Genomic DNA, 19,399 nt, shown 5'->3' with positions numbered 1-19,399 from the left:
CTTCTGATTGGTGGATGCTGAGGATTTCTTGCACTATTAGAGAATAATCAAAATACAAGTTGAAAGAAAATTAGCTTACTGAGAATTTTCCATGTGACAGAAAATCTCATATACATTATTTTTTCCATATAACAGCCTTACAAAGTAGATATCTATCTTTTTATTTAAAAGGTGAGCTGGCGGCTCACACCTGTAATCCTATACTTAGGAGGTTGAGATGTGAGGATCACAGTTCCAAGTCAGTCCAGGAGAAAAGTCCCTGGGACCCTTATCTCCAATAAACTACTCAGAAAAAGCTGGAAGTGGTGCTACAGTTCAAATGATAGAGTGCTACCCTTGAGGACAAAGAGAGTCAGAGACAGTGCCCAAGCCCTGAGTTCAAGCCCTAGGACCAGGACCAAAAAAAAAAAAAACCCAAAAAACCTAAGGCTGACAAAGACTAAGTAATACACAAGTTCACTAGTAAATACCAGGGCAGAAAATTTAACTCAGACTTCCCTGCCTTCCTGAGAAATTCTGCTATCACTAAAACTTTACAATAAAGAGTAGTGGATATTTCATTATTTACATATTAGGAGCTATATGTATCTTTTATGTGGGTCAGATTGACAAACCTTGTGGGTAAGTACACATTTTTCCAGAAAAGTCATTATTAAATATATATCAGAAGATAATCATCATCAAACAGTACAATTTGTGGAACTCTTTGTCAACAAAATTTTAAATTACAGAGAATACTCCAATCTAGTTTGCAACATCTCTCTATATAGCATATCGCTAAGCCTATACATGACAAGGAAAATATTCATAAATGGACATTTGTTCCATATAATTCAGTGAAACAAAGTCCTTCAAGCTTAATAGCTTAAATACAGTGACTATAATTTACTCAATTTTAATCTGGATTCTGCTTAAAAGCATATATACACTTTAATCATGATAACAGCAGTGCTGTCAGTAAACACTAACATATAAAAATTCAGTCTTGACAATACTTGAGAATCAGTTTTGTGCACAGAAATAGCAAGTGCATTTTTTACTCAGAAAGGATAGACTGAAAGTCGACCAAAAGTAAAATATTAGGTGGCAGAAGAAATGTTTTGTTTTTTGTTTTGCCAATGCTGTCCCTGAACTTCTTTTTGCTCAAGGCCACCACTTGAGCAACTTTCTATTGCTTATAAATTACTGAGTCTTCTCCCCCCATGAGTTGTTCAGTTGGTTTACACCAAAACAGTTTTGCAAGTATTGCTTTTGTAGTGGTTTGTCTATTTATCTTTTGTCTCTCAATTTTGATAATCCCTTTCACTTCCTTAGTTCTAATACCAGCATATACAGTATCCAGCGTACTCAGATGAGATACAGTGATAACACGGGGACATGTGATTCCCTTTTATATAAGACACAAGGTACAGAAAATTCAGAGATGAAAGAAAAAAAAACAAGACTAAAATTTAAAAAACTCAATAAAAATTACATACAGTAAAAAAATAAATAAATTACTGAGTCTTCTGTTATGGCAGCCCAAACATACTAACACATCAGGTCCATTCAAGTAAGACTGAAAAACAGAGCTTTATTTGTTCTCATTCCCGTGCAGCAATGAAAGATAACCAACTTGAAGCCAGAAGCTCTTTTCCTTTTTTCTTTTTTTTTTGAGACAAGTTGTCTCACTACTTACCCAGGCTAATTTCAAATTCACAATCTTCCTCGTAAGCCTCCCTCACAACTTATCCCAAGAAAATTTCAAATCACAATCTTCCTCCTCAGCCCCCTAGATGTTGGTATTATAGGCACACATATTTTATTCACAGAGTATACACTTAGTAAAGATATATTAAATAAACAAGGTATAAACTGGCCTTGCAAATGAACCTGTACATCTTGGTGGCAGTGTCAGGGAAAAGAGGAAAGGAAGAAGGCCTCAACAACAAATCAGTATGCAAACTGATTGCTATTTATTTTTAAAATAGCATTATAAGCTTGGACCTAGCCTGAACCCTGTCCGCAGTTTAAAAAGAGGAAAAAAGTTGTAATTTCCTAGAAAATGAACAGCTACCCTTAAAAGAAAGAAGTATTCATGATACATGAAAGCAAGATAGGAAGCCTAGTTGTGGCTAAATGATTAAAAGCTCCAGCACAGCAGTTGAACAGGTTCAGTTCCTAGTTACACTGCCTACTTACTAGGACTTTGGTGCCTCAACATCTTTCTCCATAAAACAGGAAACATAATGCTGAGATCACAGAAGTGTAGCAAGAAAACCAATATACACAGAAAGCATCAAAAGTAGTTTTGTAAAGAATCTCAAATAAACAAGAGCACCCGAAGAAGAGCAACATTTGCAATAAATGCTAGTACTGGTTGTTCCATCATATAGTTCCTAACACTAAACTAAAATGCCAAATAAATATGCTAGGGCCCTTATTTTTTTTTTTACAGTTATAAAGGTAAGTGGTTGGAATATAGAGGCAGCTTTAAAAATGCCATCACATAAAGAAGGCTATTTTAAGATCATGAAGAGTCTACATGAATATATGCTTTTGTAACTACATGTTTATGCATTTAACTATTTTCTCAAGAAAATACTGTCTTTACTATGGACAACAGACTGATTTGTCTGGTCTGTTCTACTTTGTTTTGTTGTTATTGTTGTTTGTAAGCTGGCTACAAGAAAGAAATCTGATTAAGGGGGATAAAAAGAACAATATCTCTAAAGAGTATTTCAATATTCACTTTTAAATCCAGCTTCCATGGAAATGGGTATTATCATATCAGTTTACCTAAGCTGTCCAAAACCTATCAGTCTCTTCAGTTTGAAGTCTCTAGTTTTCTGATAAATATTTAAATAGTGGTGATAGTCAGAACTGAGCCGAGTACACCTTTCAAATTCTATTGAAGTTTCTATGAATTTATTCATTTTAATTGAGGCTCTTTTCTTTCCACAATGACTCTGAAAATCTCTTTTATCTCCAAACAACTGGAGAGGTCTTTTAAAAAAGAAAAGAATGAGGCTTATTTTCTAATGACATTCTAAGTACTTGTCAATGGAAGAATAACTAAGGCTTAGAAAATTATTTGGAAACATTATGAATAAAAAACCATTTATAGTCTACAGAAAGATGTACCTGACATTTAACAAATGCTCCTTGATTGTTTTGTTCTTACACTGAGAGTCACAATTAAATATCGGTATTTAATTGTTAGGAAGTTCTTTTTTCAAATCCAACTCAGATTTTCAGTGTAGCTTGGTAGGGATACAACACAATATCAAAAATCTTGAAGTAAAGGAAAAAGATAGGTGACTACAATTTCTGTTTCCTCAGGGTCCATTCCTTATTATGTGGAGTGGCAAGTTACTTTAGCTCTCTATACGACAGTTTCTTCATCTGTTACAAAGGAGAGTAGGAATGATTTTTCATAAATTCTCATATAATCACTCGGAATGGTGCCTACCAAGGAAGCATATAACAAATCATGGCTATGATGCTTCTCTGTGTTCTATGAGATTAAAGACTGATAAAAACTCAGCCTGCTCTAAAAGTTTACCTCAAACTTAATGGCAGAGTAAGGATTAGATCTTGGTCCCTACTGTAATTCTCCAAATGCAAGAAAATAAAAAAATAATGAGCTGTAAAAAACTGGCGAAAGAAACAAATATGATACTTAAAATCCAGATGTTCAAGTATTCTCCTATGAGAATTCTAATGAGGGACCAACTCAATTTACCAGCTACAAAAACCAAGACTTTCATTAGTACCTCTTACTAATCTCCAAAAGGATTTGAGATGGATTGCTTATTATTTTGTAGTATATAAGCTCCAATAAATTTTAAACATTAAAAAATCATTTTTGATGTCCCATAAAAGCATTGAGATTAAATATATCTTAGACTCTTTCTCATAATAGAAATTATAATAAAGTACAAGTTTTATTCTATTATGGCTTCCACATTCATAAGGCCCAGAAATTGGTCCACCTAGAGTCCTTATCTACAGATCAAAGTTTTACATACTGAAAATCAAATACCATATATAACTTTTAAGGGTAACTACTTGCTATCACTTATATGTTCATTATATATGTCATGTCATGAATCTGAGGGCAGATCCGAATTTCTAGTTAGTGAAATCTTTGTGGCAATTCATTACATCATCATTCATTTATGACATCATAATGCATGAGAAATTCTGTCACTAAAAATTTCTGTCATCCTGGCTAGCTCTTTATAAGATCATTTCCCACTATTTGGGACTGAAGGTATGTCTTACACAGTAAAGCAAATTCAAGACCTTGAATTCAATCCCCAGTACAGCATAAAGAAACTAAAAAGAAAAAAAAAACCCTACAGCTCTACAGTCACTTTTATGGACAGTACAAAATTTCCACCTAATACTAAGTATATTTGCCAACTAATTTTCCATGTAGGTAAATGTGCGCAATGAAAATTAACTAAAGGAAATGTTCTCATTAAAGAAAAAATTTTGTTCTATATAATTTCATATAAATCAAAGCTCTTAAAAAATTTTAGCAATAGGGCTGGGAATATGGCCTAGTGGCAAGAGTGCTTGCCTCATATACATGAAGCCCTGAGTTCGATTCCTCAGCACCACATATATAGAAAAGGCCAGAAGTGGCACTGTGGCACAAGTGGTAGAGTGCTAGCCTTGAGCAAAGAGGCCAGGGACAGTACTCAGGACCTGAGCCCCAGGACTGGAAAAAAAAATTGCAATAGTAAATGCTATCCATCTTACTCTCTGAATGTTCTCTCCCCCTCCACCCCCATATGTGTTACTTGGTATAAAACCTAGGGTCTCAAGAATATTAGACAGATGGCTTGCCAGCCTCTTGGTTTTTATTTTGCTTCTGAGATAGGGTCTCAAAACTTTCCCTAGGCTTACCTTAAACACACAAGCCCCTCAAATGTCTCTACCCACCAAATGGCTAGGATTATAGGCATGAATCACCCATGCCCAATTTGCTTTGTTTAAGACTCTCTCCTACAGTTATGATTCATTTATTGTTCATTTTAATTTAGAATATTTGTTAAAATATTTTGGAAAAGCTTTCAAACTCCAACAGTATTTCAAATGCTGCTACAAAAGGATCCCATTTTACTAAGTGCATTTACACTTGTATGAGTATACACACATATATTATATACACATATATGTACATACACACACACATACACACACACACACACATACACACACATTCTACCTCTGGGTTATGGGCATTGTATTATGGCCTTCAAATATAAAGACCACTGAAGGGTTTTTGTTGTTGTTTTGTTTTGGTTTGGTTTTTTGGCCAGTCCTGGGGCTTGAACTCAGGGCCTGAGCACTCTCCCTGGCTTTTTTTTTTTTTTTTTTTTGCTCAAGGCTAGCACTCTACCACTTGAGCAACAGCGCCACTTCTGGCTTTTTTCCATATATATGGTGCTGAGGAATCGAACCCATGGCTTCATGTATACGAGGTGAGCACTTTACCAGTAGGCCACATTCCCAGCCCAAGACCACTAAAGTTTTGAAAAACATTTACGTTTTAATTCTTCCACATCAAAGCTGGGGTGCTCTGAAAATTAAAAGACAAAAACCAGAATATCCACCAAAGTCACAAGCTTCATGTGAGCAAATGACAAAGAGATAGTCTTGCCTTGTCATCTCTCCCCCTGGGTCTATAATCCTTGTCTCTACTCGTAGGCTTCTCACTCTTGGATATAGGATGTGCTCGGCCTACAGGCCCCCGGGCCCCTACTCCTCCCAGTTCTTTCCTCAGAGGTCTGACTTCTCGATTAGGGCGCCTGATTTGAGGTGGAGCTCTGAAAAAACAAAAATAAAATAAAAATTAATCAAAGACAAACATATTTTGATTCTACCTTAGGCAATAAGATTAATTCATGAAGTGCAAAATCTCTATGTTTGCCTTTGCTAATTCCTGACCACAACTATTAGACTGGTTTTTATATTTTTTCTCTAAAGTATACTGGTGGGTACAATTATGAAATACATAGAAGTGATACATATGGCCCCAATCATTTTGCTAAAACTAACCATTAATCGCCAATAGAGGGCAACACAGACTACCTTCACCTACTACTGTTAATAATGTAATGGAAAATCTTCAATTCTGTCCTAAATTAAGAACAGGTAAGTTCTTTTATTTTTTTAAGTATTAAAAGCCACTTTTAAAGGAGAGGAAATAAAAGTACAGCTATTAGCATAGTTTTCTAATTTATTTTTTTACCACCAAGATTTTTTCTGCTTATACTGGAAAATTCAACATTTCATTCAGCAAATTACAAATAATAAGGCTTAACAATGAAATCTTCTTACAAACAAAGTACATTATGTGCAAATATATTATTCATGCTTTTAGGGTGCCAAAAATCACAGATCATTAAAATTATACAGGCCTCTGAACGTGATTAGAAATGTTGACAGATGTATAAAAGAAAATGCATAGCAGGTGGCATATTTGGTTTCATTTAATATGAAACATCTCCTTCAAACAGTGAAGTTTTTCCACTGAGCAATTAATTGTCTCTCTAGGTGTCACTTTTGACTAATCTTCACTCCTCCCTGAATGGTCTCTTCTCTTCATTCTTGGCTGTCATGGCTGTCTTGTGTTTGTAGCACTTTAGGTCCGTGTATATATAAAGCTTTCATCTCTATCCTCTACCTACTGTTTCTTTCCAGACGCATAATTTTTGATTCACAGAACTCATCAGAATTTCATTCTTTTTTTTTGTTTGAGAATTTCATTCTTGGTATTATAAAAGGTGACAGAGTACATAATTCAATGAATTGAAGCAAAAAAGACAGGAAACTGGATGGAAAACCATGAAGGTTGCAAGCTCAGGACAAAAAGGTAAAGTGTCAACATGCTACAAGTACAATTCAGTCTATTCAGATTGCTGGTATTAGACTACTACCTGAAACATGAAACAACTAAGGATAAGAATGGCTGGTGAAAACTGTACCTTATCTATTACATTCCCATACACTGCCCTCTTAAGCCTTGCAATTCAGACCAGTCAAACATCTATTGAACAACCATTAGGTAGTATATAGCCCTTACTATGTTGGCCCCTGGAAGAGACAAAGATAAATAAGCAATTATGAAAGAGAAATCCATTGGAAAGAAACTAGAGAATAACAGCTCATAGCATAATGGCTATAAGGTCAATATTACAATATTGATTGTAGGGCATTCTTAGTCTTTTGGATACTCTGTCCAAATAAAAACGTGAAGAGACTGGTAAAGAATAAAAACTAATAATGATAAATTGCTGTACTTCTGGTATTTCAGCGTTGGGGATATAGCTCTGAGGTAAAGTGCTTGCCTAGCATTTTTAAGGAATTCAAGGTTAAATCCTCAGTTAGGGGGTAGGGAAACTTAAGTCTTTTAGTATATCAGTGCAGCCAATGATTCCGTTTTCTCAGTTTTCATTAAGAATGGGAAATAGTGGAATGCAACTTTACTCCTATTTATTCCTATTTTGTATGCATAAATCTTTTTTTTTTTCTTTTTTGCCAGGCCTGGGGCTTGAACTCAGGGCCTGAGAACTGTCCCTGTCTTCTTTTACTCAAGGCTAACACTTTACCACTTGAGCCACAGCGCCACTTCTGGCTTTTTCTGTATATGTGGTGCTGGGGAATCACCCAACGGTTCATGAATGCTAGGCAAGCACTCTACTGCTAAGCCACATTCTCAGCCCCATAAATCTCTTTTCTAAGTTGGATTCACTGGTATAGTTAAAAACAATAAAAGATCCACAATCTCTTCCACCCAGGATACATCTTCAAGTTTGCCCTTTCATTAGCAGCTGTGCCTGCTATTTAATAGCCTGTCACTGTGGCCCAGCTTTCTACACTCCAGCCAACCAGCCTCATGCCACTGCTCACAAACAGCAAGGCCAGCACATGCAGCTGCATGCCAGGCTGCTCTGCAGCAGCTGAGCTCACTCATTCGCCTTGATGCCTGGGGGTGAATTGCTGAGAATCCTAAGATGGTCTTTTTGCTTTCTCAGCTTGTAATTTCTCTGCCTCAGCTTGCTATTCAACAGTCACTTAGGAGCCCTGCTGTAGTCCATTTGTACACATGTCCAGCTCAGTAAAGTGTGTTGCAGAATTATTTCCAAGCTGGTACATACGCTGCCTTCCAAATGCTTGCTGGTGACCGTGTCCTACCACTCAGTATTCTGATGGGCTCATAAAAGATCTGAATGGGACTGGTCAACAAGCCAGATGTGCCATTTGTAGCAAGTCCTATGTCTCACAGGAAGTGTGCCTGTGCTTTATAAGTAGTCTTCAGTTCCATCTCATTGCAGTCTGATATTACATTTGTTACACACCCTGCCAACTTTTCAAAGGACATCCTTGATTCTGTCTGTACTTCTTTGTCCATTAGCGCATCACTGCACAATGTCAAGCTTCACTTGAAGGACTAAGTGACAGCTTCCAGGCTGTGTAAACAATAAAACTCTCTTTAAAAAAAAACTAGCCTGTCTTTAAAAAGATTTTAGTGAGTTTCACAGTATCACTTATCCCTAATGGTCAAACTGACACTATTTGAGCTTAGAGGATTTCAAATAAAGAGAACAAGTGATGAGATCTTCGGATAACTACAAGGATGTCAGCGCTGACCACTGGTGGTCACACCTGTAATCCTGGCTACTCAGGAGGCTGAGATCTGAGGATCAAGGTTTGAAGCCAACCCAGGAAGATAAATCCAAAAGACTCTTATCTCCAATTCACCAGCAAAAAAGCTGGAAGTAGAGATGTAGTAAAATAACAGCCTGAGGGAAAAATCTAAGCAAAAACACAAGATCCTGAGTTCAAGCCTCAGTAAGGTAAGCTTCCATACACAAGCGCTTGCATGCACACACACACATGCCTGCATGTGAACACCCACATACACACACAAAAAAAGTGAGGCTCCAGGCTCACACCTGTAATTCTGTAATCCTAGCTACTCAGGAAACTGAGATCTGAGGATCAAGGATGGAATGAAGCCAGCCTCATCAGGAAAGTCTCTGAGACTCTCATCTCCAATTAAGCACCAAAAAAGTTGCAAGTGGAGTTGTGGCTAAAGTGGTAGCCTTGAGCAAAAAAGATCAGGGACAACACACACACACACACACACACACACACACACACACACACACACACACACACACGAATAAAGAATGTCTACACCGGGCTGGGAATGTGGTTTAGTGGTAGAGTGCTTCAGTAGCACATAAATAGAAAAAGTCAGAAGTGGCACTGTAGCTCAAGTGGTAAAATGCTAGCCTTGAGCCAAAAAACGAGCTCAGGGACAGCACCCAGGTCCTGAGGTCAAGCCCCAGGACTGTCAAAAAAAAAAAAGAAGTAAAGGAAAAGTGGGAGACTTGGCCTGAAAGTTAATTTAAAAAAAAAAGTGTCTACACTGTGCTTAATCTTCCTATTTGAGGTTCCCTGTGGGAATAGAAGAAATTTGCCTTAGTCTAAAACATGCACAATAAGCTTTATTTCCTCTGAAATCCGAGTATTTCTTCTTTCCAAACTATGTTAAAATATCAGTATTGCATGTAAGTATCATTATCAATATTACTTACAACAACTACCTGAAAACAATCCAAATACCCATTCTCTGGAACAGATATGTAAATAATTACATATTCATATAATGGAATACAATAAACAACTTAATATGAATTACAGTAATCTGCAATAAGAGTTAAATCTCAAGTCCATAGTTGTGGATGAAAAAACAGGCTCAAAGTATAGACACAGTATGATTCCAAGTCTAAGAAGGTACTATTTAATGACATGAACATACATAGTCAATATGTAACGTGATTATTTCTTTTCATATTTTCTTATGGCTTTACTACTTCCCAAAATTTAGGTACTGATCTATTTCAAATTAATTTTCCATATGGTCTAAGGTAAGGAAAGAATGTCAATATTTCCCCCAAAGCATGAAAACTCAACTAACTGAGGGCATTTTCTGGCCAGACCCACCATTCCCACTGAAAGGCAGTGATGCGGGCTTCAGATCTCAAGCAACTTCACTGAATTCAGTCTTTAGTGTAAGTTATAAAGAGCACTTTAGAAATTTTCAGTTTAGCTCTTTGAATATTATAAACAAATATAACCAAGAGACTGTTCTAAATGTTTCTTACTAATTCTTTCAACAAATATCCTAACTCTTATTAAGCGCAAGGTACCAATATAAAAATGTAAAGGGACATATTAACATAAAGGGATATAATGTCAAATTACATAGTAGGTTAGCTCTTCCCTCATTAAGCAAACTTTATCACCTATAAAAATAAATTGAGCACTTCAGGAACTACTGATATGAGTTTTCTGTATCTTTCTCAAGGGTGAATTTTGTGCAGAAAATAGCCTTTAAGGGATGACTTTCATTATTAGGATATTAAACTTAACTAAGTTAAAAACACAAAAATTAAATATTTTGGATTTGGCTACAATTTTTTCATGAAAAAGACAAGAAGTATTTAGCAGTCTCTCAGAATTTTAAATAATGTGAATAAGCCCATTTCCAAATCTACTTTAAAAATGCTACCAGATGGGGCTGGGGATATAGCCTAGTGGCAAGAGTGCCTGCCTCGGATACACGAGGCCCTAGGTTCGATTCCCCAGCACCACATATACAGAAAACGGCCAGAAGCGGCGCTGTGGCTCAAGTGGCAGAGTGCTAGCCTTGAGCGGGAAGAAGCCAGGGACAGTGCTCAGGCCCTGAGTCCAAGGCCCACGACTGGCCAAAAAAAAAAAATGCTACCAGAATTTTTTTCCATATCATAGATTTAAAATACTGTACTCCCTTCTTTGTTTTTCTACTTTCTTACTCAATATAGAATAATTTAATGGAACTGCAACCCCTTTGTACAACTACTTAATAAAAAATAATTTATGTATGCATGTTTATAAACATTGTAGTAAATTTACAAATAATAAGATAATATTAAATTTCTCCTAAATTTTTCAATAAAGTATTTAGCTTTGTTTTTTTTCTTTTCTTTCTCTTCCTTCTTTCTTTTCTTCTCTCCCTCCCTCCCTCCCTGCCTTCTTCCCTCCCTCCCTCTCTCTTTCTTTTTTTCCACTGGCCTCAAAGTCACAATTCCCCTGCCTCAGCCTCCTGAGTGCTGGGATCACATATATGTGCTACCATGCCTAGCTAGCACAAATTTTTATGTTACAAACCCCCCCCCCCCAAAACAGAAATCCCGTGGCTGGGTGCCAGGGGCTTATGCCTGTAATCTAACCACTAGTAGGAGGCTGAGATCTGAGGAATACTGTTCTGAAGCCAGCCTGAGCAGGAAAGCCCATGAGCTTCATCTCCAATTAAACAACAAAAGTGCTCAAGTAGTAGAGCACTAGTCTTGAGCATAAAAAGCTCAGTTACAGCACTCTGGCCATAAATTCAAGCCCCAGGATCAGCACACACACATACACCACCACCACTACCACTACCACCACCAACAACAACGTTTAAACAAAAGAAGCACAAGTCTTAAGTACTATAAAAATAAATCAGTACTTGGATAACTCATAGTGAAACTGTTTTAATGCCCAAAACCAAAACACGAATTAAAAAAACAAAACACCTAAGAACAATGGAGGGAGGGAAAGAATAAGGAATGCCAGATGTCTGTGGCTCATACCTATCATCCTAGCTACTCAAAAGGGTGATATTAGAGGATTGCAGTTCAAAGATAGCCTGGACAGAAAAAGTCCATGAGATGCTTTCTCCAAAATAACTAGCAGAAAGCCAGGCTAGAGTCATGGTTCAAATAGTAGAATATCAGCCAAGAAAGCAAAGTAAGCAAATTGAGTCCAAGGTCCAAGTTGAAACCCCAGTATTGCCAAAATAGAGAATGAGACAGAGAGAGAGAGAAAAAATGTACAAGCAAAAAAATTATATTGATATTATAAGCTAAAGGCACCAAGGCACCATAATATGACTATCATTGTTAAAGCATAGAAAATAAATAACTGCTAGCCTATATTAAACGATTACTTAAAGGTCACAGTAGTTTTTTTTAAACTGATAGTTTACAACTAATAGAGAACTTTGCTAAAAGATCAATTGAACACATTTGGACAAAGATAAAACTGAGTATACCAACAGTGATTATAAGGAATAGTAAGCAAAACTGGCAAATGCACAGATAAATGTACATTTAACTGACGTCACTGAATCCCTGCACTGGGCCAGACATTGTTCGTGGTGCTGAGGTACAACAGTGGGAAAAATCATATACTCTCACTTTACAGATCTTAGGGTCTAAAAAGGATGATAAGCACTAAACATTATATTTGGTTTCAACAAGTGCTATGAAGAAAAATAAAGCAGCCTACAGGGTAGAGTGGTGACAGGTGAAAGTGTAAATACTTTAAATAGGGTAGTCAAGGTAAGAATCTGAGCTTTATAACCATCTGAATGCCAAATAGGGTAGCAGTGGGTAATGAACAGTGCAAACCTTTCCTGAGCACTTCCATTGTGGCAGGCTGTTCTTTACACTTTTCCTGCATTACATCACTTAATTCTCTCAATAACTCCACAAGGTAATTATTATGTTGATCCAATTTACAGAGGAAGAAAATAAGAGAGACTAGCTCGTCCTTATGAATAGAAAACTACAACTGTCCAATCACCTATCTCTGCACAAAGGAAACAAGCAGCTTAGCTTGTTCCTGCAGAGCAGGATCTCCCTCCTGCTTGTCTCAGCATCCGTGATATCAACATACAATGAATACCAGGACACAGAAGGAGCAGAGAGCTGAAGACTAGAGACCCGCAAAAGAAGAAAAAGAGGCCAGTAGGAGGAAAGAAGAAAAGCAGAATAGAATAAGCTGGGAAAGGGAGAAGAGAGTTCCAAGGAAGATGGTGAACATTAACTATCACAAAGGGAAGAAGAGTTAAGTCTTAAGTAAAGGCAGTTATTAAGTCAGGAAGGCACTCAACAGCTTCAAGAACTCAGCCTCGATGCTGCGATGACTAGAGACGCAGGCTATCTCACAGTCACGGGACAGGAAATGGCTATCATGGAAGGTAGCTGCATTCTATGATATATGGAGTTTGTCAAAGAAGCGAAAGACAGAACAGACTGGGGCAAGAGAACAGGCAGAGAGTTTTCTAGCACAAGTGAGAAATATTGTGTTCAAACTAAAAGCTGACTTACCACTATCTTGTTCCCACTCCTTAGTTTAAATCTTTAATGAATTACAATTTCTATCTTTCAGTTGCATTTTCTGTAACATAAAAAAGATAGAAACACCAAGTTTTTAGGCACTTATTGTGATTAAATACCTACAATTTCAAAATGGAAACTAAATGAATGACACTGAGCCCCATAAGCTGTTCCCTAGAGAAAACTTACATAAAGGCACAATAAAATAAAAGGACTAGCTAGACTAGCCTCCCACCCTTGGGACTCTTCAGACTCTGCAACACAACTGCCTCCTCTGTTCTCACTTTCAAGATGATCTTGTTTGTCAAATGATCACAAAGCATCTGCACAAGCTGTGAGCACCACATAGGCCCACCACTCTGCATCCCAACTTCCTGCTGAATCCTGTGGTGAGTACGCTGCCCTTCCCCTCCCAACTACTTAAGGACACCAATCCCAGCAGCACACAGGCATCCAGCCATTCTTCTTCCCTCAACAAACCTGGACTCTTACTTGTTCCCAGCCACCTTTTGATTTCTCTGCTCCCCTCCTCAGCAAGACCCACTGAAAGACTTGGTTTGGTGTCTTCAGTTCCTTTCTTTCCACTATCTGAACCCACTCCATCATTATCATTTTACCAACTCTGAACTCAATGGCACCCACCTGTAATTCCAGCACTCAGGAGGCTGAGGCAAGAGGATTGTGAATTGGAGAACAGGCAGGGCTATGAAGTAATGAAATAACATTGTCATAGCAAGACCCTATCTCAAAAAATAAAACAAATAAACCTTCAATAAAGCCACCAGTGTGCTCCAGCTGCTAAATTTCTTGCAATTCTTTGTCATCTGCATACAGCATTTGGTAAAATAACAGGATGTTTAAAGTAAATTTGTTGGCCGGGCATCAGTTGTTCACACCTGTAATCCTAGCTACTCAGGAGGTAGAGATCTGAAGATCTTGATTCAAAGAAAACCTTGGCAGGAAAACCCAAGAGATTCTTACCTTATTTAACTACCAAAAAGCTGGAAGTGGAGCTGTAGCTTAACTGGTAGAACGCGAGCCTTGAGCAAAAAATCTCAAGGACAGGGCTGGGGATATGGCCTAGTGGCGAGAGAGCTTGCCTCGTATACCTGAGGCCCTGGGTTCGATTCCCCAGCACCACATATACAGAAAGCGGCCACATATACAGAAAACTGTGGCTCAGGTGGCAGAGTGCTAGCCTTGAGCAAAAAGGAAGCCAGGGACAGTGCTCAGGCCCTGAGTCTAAGGCCCAGGACTGGCCAAAAAAAAAAATCTCAAGGACAGCAACCAGGTCCTCAGTTCTAGTCCTAGGACTAGGCTTTCTAGGATGTTTAGATTATTTTCTCTAACTGGTTTCCTTTAGTTTATCTGAGACAGGATCTCACTATGTAGCCCCCGCTAGCCTAGACCTCACAATCCCTTGCCTTGGCCTCCCAACTGTTCGGATTACAGGCATATAGCACTACATCTGGCTTGTTAGTTTCTTCAGGCCCAGGTTGGTGGGTTTTAACACCACTATACCACCTACAAGACCAAAGCATCTGGTGATTATGTACCAAATACATGTTGGACAGGTCAGATACAGCACCTTTTCCCTAAGACTTTTGTTCAAAACAATTATACACAATAATGCCATTATGTACACTTTACACAGTAAAAATGCACTGAGAGAGGTGAATTTGGAAGACTACTTAATCACTGTGGAACTGATATAAAACCTTGTTTCCCAACCTAATACTAGGAAAATAACTGAGTTAGAGCCTAGGGGAAATATTCATATGGTAATTTATTCTCTTGTCAGTACTGGACTTATTAGGCCTTGATTTGTTTAAAAACTGTGTTTTAAAATTCTACCAGTTACTTAAACTTCACTATCAAATTAAGACAAGTCTCTGCTAAAATTTTGCACAACAGCACTAGTTAGTAAAAAAATAATAATAATAATAATAAAATCTTCCCATTTGTATGTACACAGAAACATCTACCCCTTTCCCTAGGTCTTGATGAAATAACATCAGGTCTATTAACATTCTAGTCTAACTAAAATAAGCCAAATAATTAATTTTAGACTTGTATACTCTATTCTCATTCCTCCTCTTCCAAAAGGTATGATTTTTAAAGTCCATGATATGGGAATGCAAATTGGTGTAGTCATTATGGAGACAACTATGGAAGTCCTCAAAAAATCAAAAATAGAACTATCATATGATCCAGTAATCCCACCTGTATTTCCAAAGAAAATAAAATCAGTATGCTGAAGAGACATTTGCACTCTCATATCATTTCAGCACCATTCACAACAGTGGGGAAACCTAAACATTCATTTAAAAATATATAGATTTTTAAAATATGGTGTGTGTATATATGCAGAAGAATGTTAATATTAAAAAAAGAAGGAAATCAAGCCATTTACTATAACATGGATGAACCTAAAAAACTATGTTAAGTGAAATCAAACTGCATTAAGACAAATTCTGTGTGATCTTACATCTATGTGCAATCTAAAATAGTCAAACTCAGAAACAGATAGGAGTGATGGTTACCAGGGAACGAAGTGAAAGGGAAATGAAATTTCTTACTCCACTTGATACTACTGTAACAGATTACCTGAGACATTCACCGGAGACCTGAGAAGTTCATAATGAATAAGATTTATTTCTTACATGTCTAGAGGCTACAAAATCTGACTGCAGAGACCATTATTTGACAAGGTCCTTTTCGCTGCATGTCTCATGACAAAAAGCAGAAGGATAAATGGGCATGACTGAACAACTGGCTTTCACATAACAGACTGACTCCCACAATAGTAACATTCACCTATCTCTCATGACCTAATTGCATCTTTTTTTTTTTTTTTTTTTTGGCCAGTCCTGGGCCTGAGCACTGTCCCTGGCTTCTTCCCGCTCAAGGCTAGCACTCTGCCACTTGAGCCACAGCGCCGCTTCTGGCCGTTTTCTGTATATGTGGTGCTGGGGAATCGAACCTAGGGCCTCGTGTATCCGAGGCAGGCACTCTTGCCACTAGGCTATATCCCCAGCCCCCCAATTGCATCTTAAAGGTTCCATTCCCAATGCTCCACACTGTTACACTGGGATTAAGTTCCCAACACATGAGCGTTGGTGGAAGACATGTTCAAACCAAAGCATGGACTGGTATTAGAATCTGTATGAAGTTTCAGTTGTACAAGAAGTGAAAAGTTCTAAAGAAAGCAAGGTGACTACTGCTGAAAATGTTGTGTATTTGAAATTTACTAAGCTGGTAGATCTTAAGTATTTTCACCACAAAAGAAAACTGGCAAAGTATCTGAGTAATGGGTATGTTAATTAGTTTGTGGTTTTTTTTACAATAGCTAGCAGTATGACATCATTAAGTTGTACAACTTAAAGAGTATAAATTTTTTATCAACTAGACCTCAAACTTGCCAGGGGGAGATCTATTTTTAAGCAGAATAAATAACTATTTATTTAATATATAGCACATCAAATACAAAACATCTTAGTTTTAGACCTTCAGGTCTCATTAAAGAGCATATAATACTAAATCTACTTGTAAAACATTATAAAAATCATTTCATTAATACAGAAAACCTATTAACTTAAGACACTAAAACTTATCTGAAGGCTTTATCTCTTTGTAGTTTAATTTTAATAATGCCACTACTTCCCATAATGATCCCACTATTACTGCTCAATTTCCTCACATTCAAGGCAATGAATCTAATTTGTTTTAAAAGACTGTTTTGATTTATCCAAGCAGCTGCTGGTGATTTAAAATATTAGTATGATTAAACTCAGCAGATCCATGATACAAAGTATAGCTTCAAACAATGTAAGGAAACCACTCATGGAAACCACAGTAAACCCATTACCTTGGCAAACAGCAGTAGGGACAAGTGGATGTTTTCTACTATGAAGTCCATGAAGTAAAGAGGACAGAACAACAAACAGAGCTACCAAATTAATAATGAATGACAAATATACCAAGTGTACCCCTGAAATTGCTTTGCATAGAAAAAGGTCAATTATATACTTCTAGTGACTTAAATAATAAGTCTAGTATAGTGTCCCCAAAGGGAAAATTTTAAAGTATTGATCTATTTTATCAATTATCAATCACCAACAGATAATTATCAATTAATTATCAATCTATTTATTAAGCATTTTCAATTTCATTATTTTCCCCTACCACTAGAGTAAGAATTTAACAACTAGATAATATATATTAGGAGATATGTCAAAATACAGCTACAGAAACAACTAAGAATTTATGTCAAAATAACTGAGTAGAGTGAATACAGTTAAAACTATTGAAGATTTAGGTTCAAATTGTGGATGTGCCACTTCCTGTTCAGATGACTTTTGAAAAATAACAAACTTGATAAGCTTCAATTTCATTTTTATTTTCTTGGTGCCAGTAATGGGGTTTGAATTCTGGGCCTGAGTGGTGTCCCTGAGCTCTTTTGCTTAAGGCTAGTGCTCTACCACTTGAATAACAGCTCCACTTCCAGCATTTTGTGGTTAATTGGAGATAAGAATCTCACAGGCTTTTCCTGCCCTGGCTGGCTTCCAACAGATCCCCAGATCCCAACCTCTTGAATAGCTAGTACTTACAGGCATGAGCCACGGTATCAAGCTCAATTTCCTCATCTGTATATCAAATTTACAATAACAATCTAGCAATGATAACATGGGGATACAGTAATGGTACTCACTTCATCACTGGAAATCACTGGAGGTTTAAACAGGACTAAGCTTGTAAAATAAACAGAAGCTAACCAATAATTATTAGCTATCATCCTTTCCCTAAAAATGACCAACTTATTGAGACTTGGACAATGAATTATAAAGTGATAGCCTTTCTGCTAGAGTGATTGAAAATTTTTCAGAAAACTAAAGGTTCTTTGCACAACTACTTACAGATAATTAAAAAATTAAAATTAAAAAACCCTAAAGACTTATGTAGAATTTGCAGGGAGAAAAATTACTTGAGAAATTTTATAAAAGAAGTAATCTTTTTTTATTTAATTAATTTATTGTCAAAGTGATGTACAGAGGGGTTACAGTTTCATACATAAGGCAGTGAGTACATTTGTTATCAAACTTGTTACCTCCTCCCTCATTTTTCTCCCTCCTTCCCGGGGAAAGAAGTAATCTTGTAGGGTTGTATTTGTGTTAATTTTGTTTGTCATCACTAGAGACCTAACCTACATTATCTGCCCTATTAGGCATTAGATTATCTTAATTCCATAGATTAGAAATTTGTATTTTACAGACCGTGAAATCAACATTTTGAGAATTTTAAATACTTAAGGTCATAGAACAAGTAGGCATAAGAAGTGCATTTTAAACTTAGATCTCATGAACTAAAAAGCCAATGTCCTTCCCTTTATACAGAGTGGTATATACAGAGGGAAAAATTCATTACATTTCTTTAAGTGACTTGAAGAAGAAACAAAATTTGTAAAATGAGAAAAATATTAGGTAATTTTTCCCTCCCATATTGACCCTAACCTTAGAAATGTAATAGTTAATTAACCCTCACCACACATGTTCTGAGCACAGCCTGTGTAAGGTTTGTTCCATTACACATATGTTCCCTAAAACATGATAAACTGATTAAAGATGTGTTGTTTTGCTTTCATAAAGATTTTGTTTAGGGCTGGGAATGTGGTTTAGTAGTAGAGTGCTTGCCTAGCATGCATGAAGCCCTGGGTTCGATTTCTCAGTACCACATAAACAGAAAAAGCCAGACGTGGCACTGTGGCTCAAGTGGTAGAGTGCTAGCCTTGAGCAAAAGAAGCTCAGGGACAGTGCTCAGGCCCTGAGTTCACACACACACACACACACACACACACACACACACACACAGATTTTGTTCATAAATTTAAAAACTACAAATCCCATGCTATTGTTTGAAACCTAATTGCTTCTCTAGCAGAACCTCTTAAAGAGTTGTTAGATATTTTTCTAAGTCTGTGTCTGTCTCTCTTTTTCTCTTTCCCTCCACCTCCTTCCCTGCTTCCTGTTTACCATGAGGTAAAGAGCTCCCCTCTACTCCATGCTCCCAGCAACAAGATGGCTGAGAGGAAAAGCCCAAGGGAATGGGACCAAGAAACCATGGACAGAAACTTTTCTATCTTTGTCTTAAATCTTTGCTTAAGTTGTTTTTCTCAGGTGTTTGTCACAATGATGCAA

The 19,399-nt window shown here is 37.1% G+C and overlaps 1 protein-coding gene across 5 annotated transcripts in view; it reads right to left on the bottom strand.

Annotated features, from left to right (window-relative positions):
* Positions 1-19,399, bottom strand: part of Katnal1 (katanin catalytic subunit A1 like 1) — a 66,810-nt gene that overhangs the window by 26,819 nt on the left and 20,592 nt on the right. For all 5 annotated transcript variants that reach the window (XM_048341570.1, XM_048341569.1, XM_048341568.1 and 2 more), the window contains one exon: positions 5,654-5,819. In XM_048341570.1, coding sequence (XP_048197527.1) covers positions 5,654-5,819 — 166 coding nt within the window. The remainder of the gene's footprint in view (positions 1-5,653; positions 5,820-19,399) is intronic.

Source organism: Perognathus longimembris, chromosome 3 (assembly GCF_023159225.1).
Source record: "Perognathus longimembris pacificus isolate PPM17 chromosome 3, ASM2315922v1, whole genome shotgun sequence".
In the NCBI taxonomy this organism is placed as follows: Eukaryota; Metazoa; Chordata; class Mammalia; order Rodentia; family Heteromyidae; genus Perognathus; species Perognathus longimembris.
The sequence above is the reverse complement of the archived record's forward strand: the minus strand, read 5'-3'. Positions and strand labels throughout refer to the sequence as shown.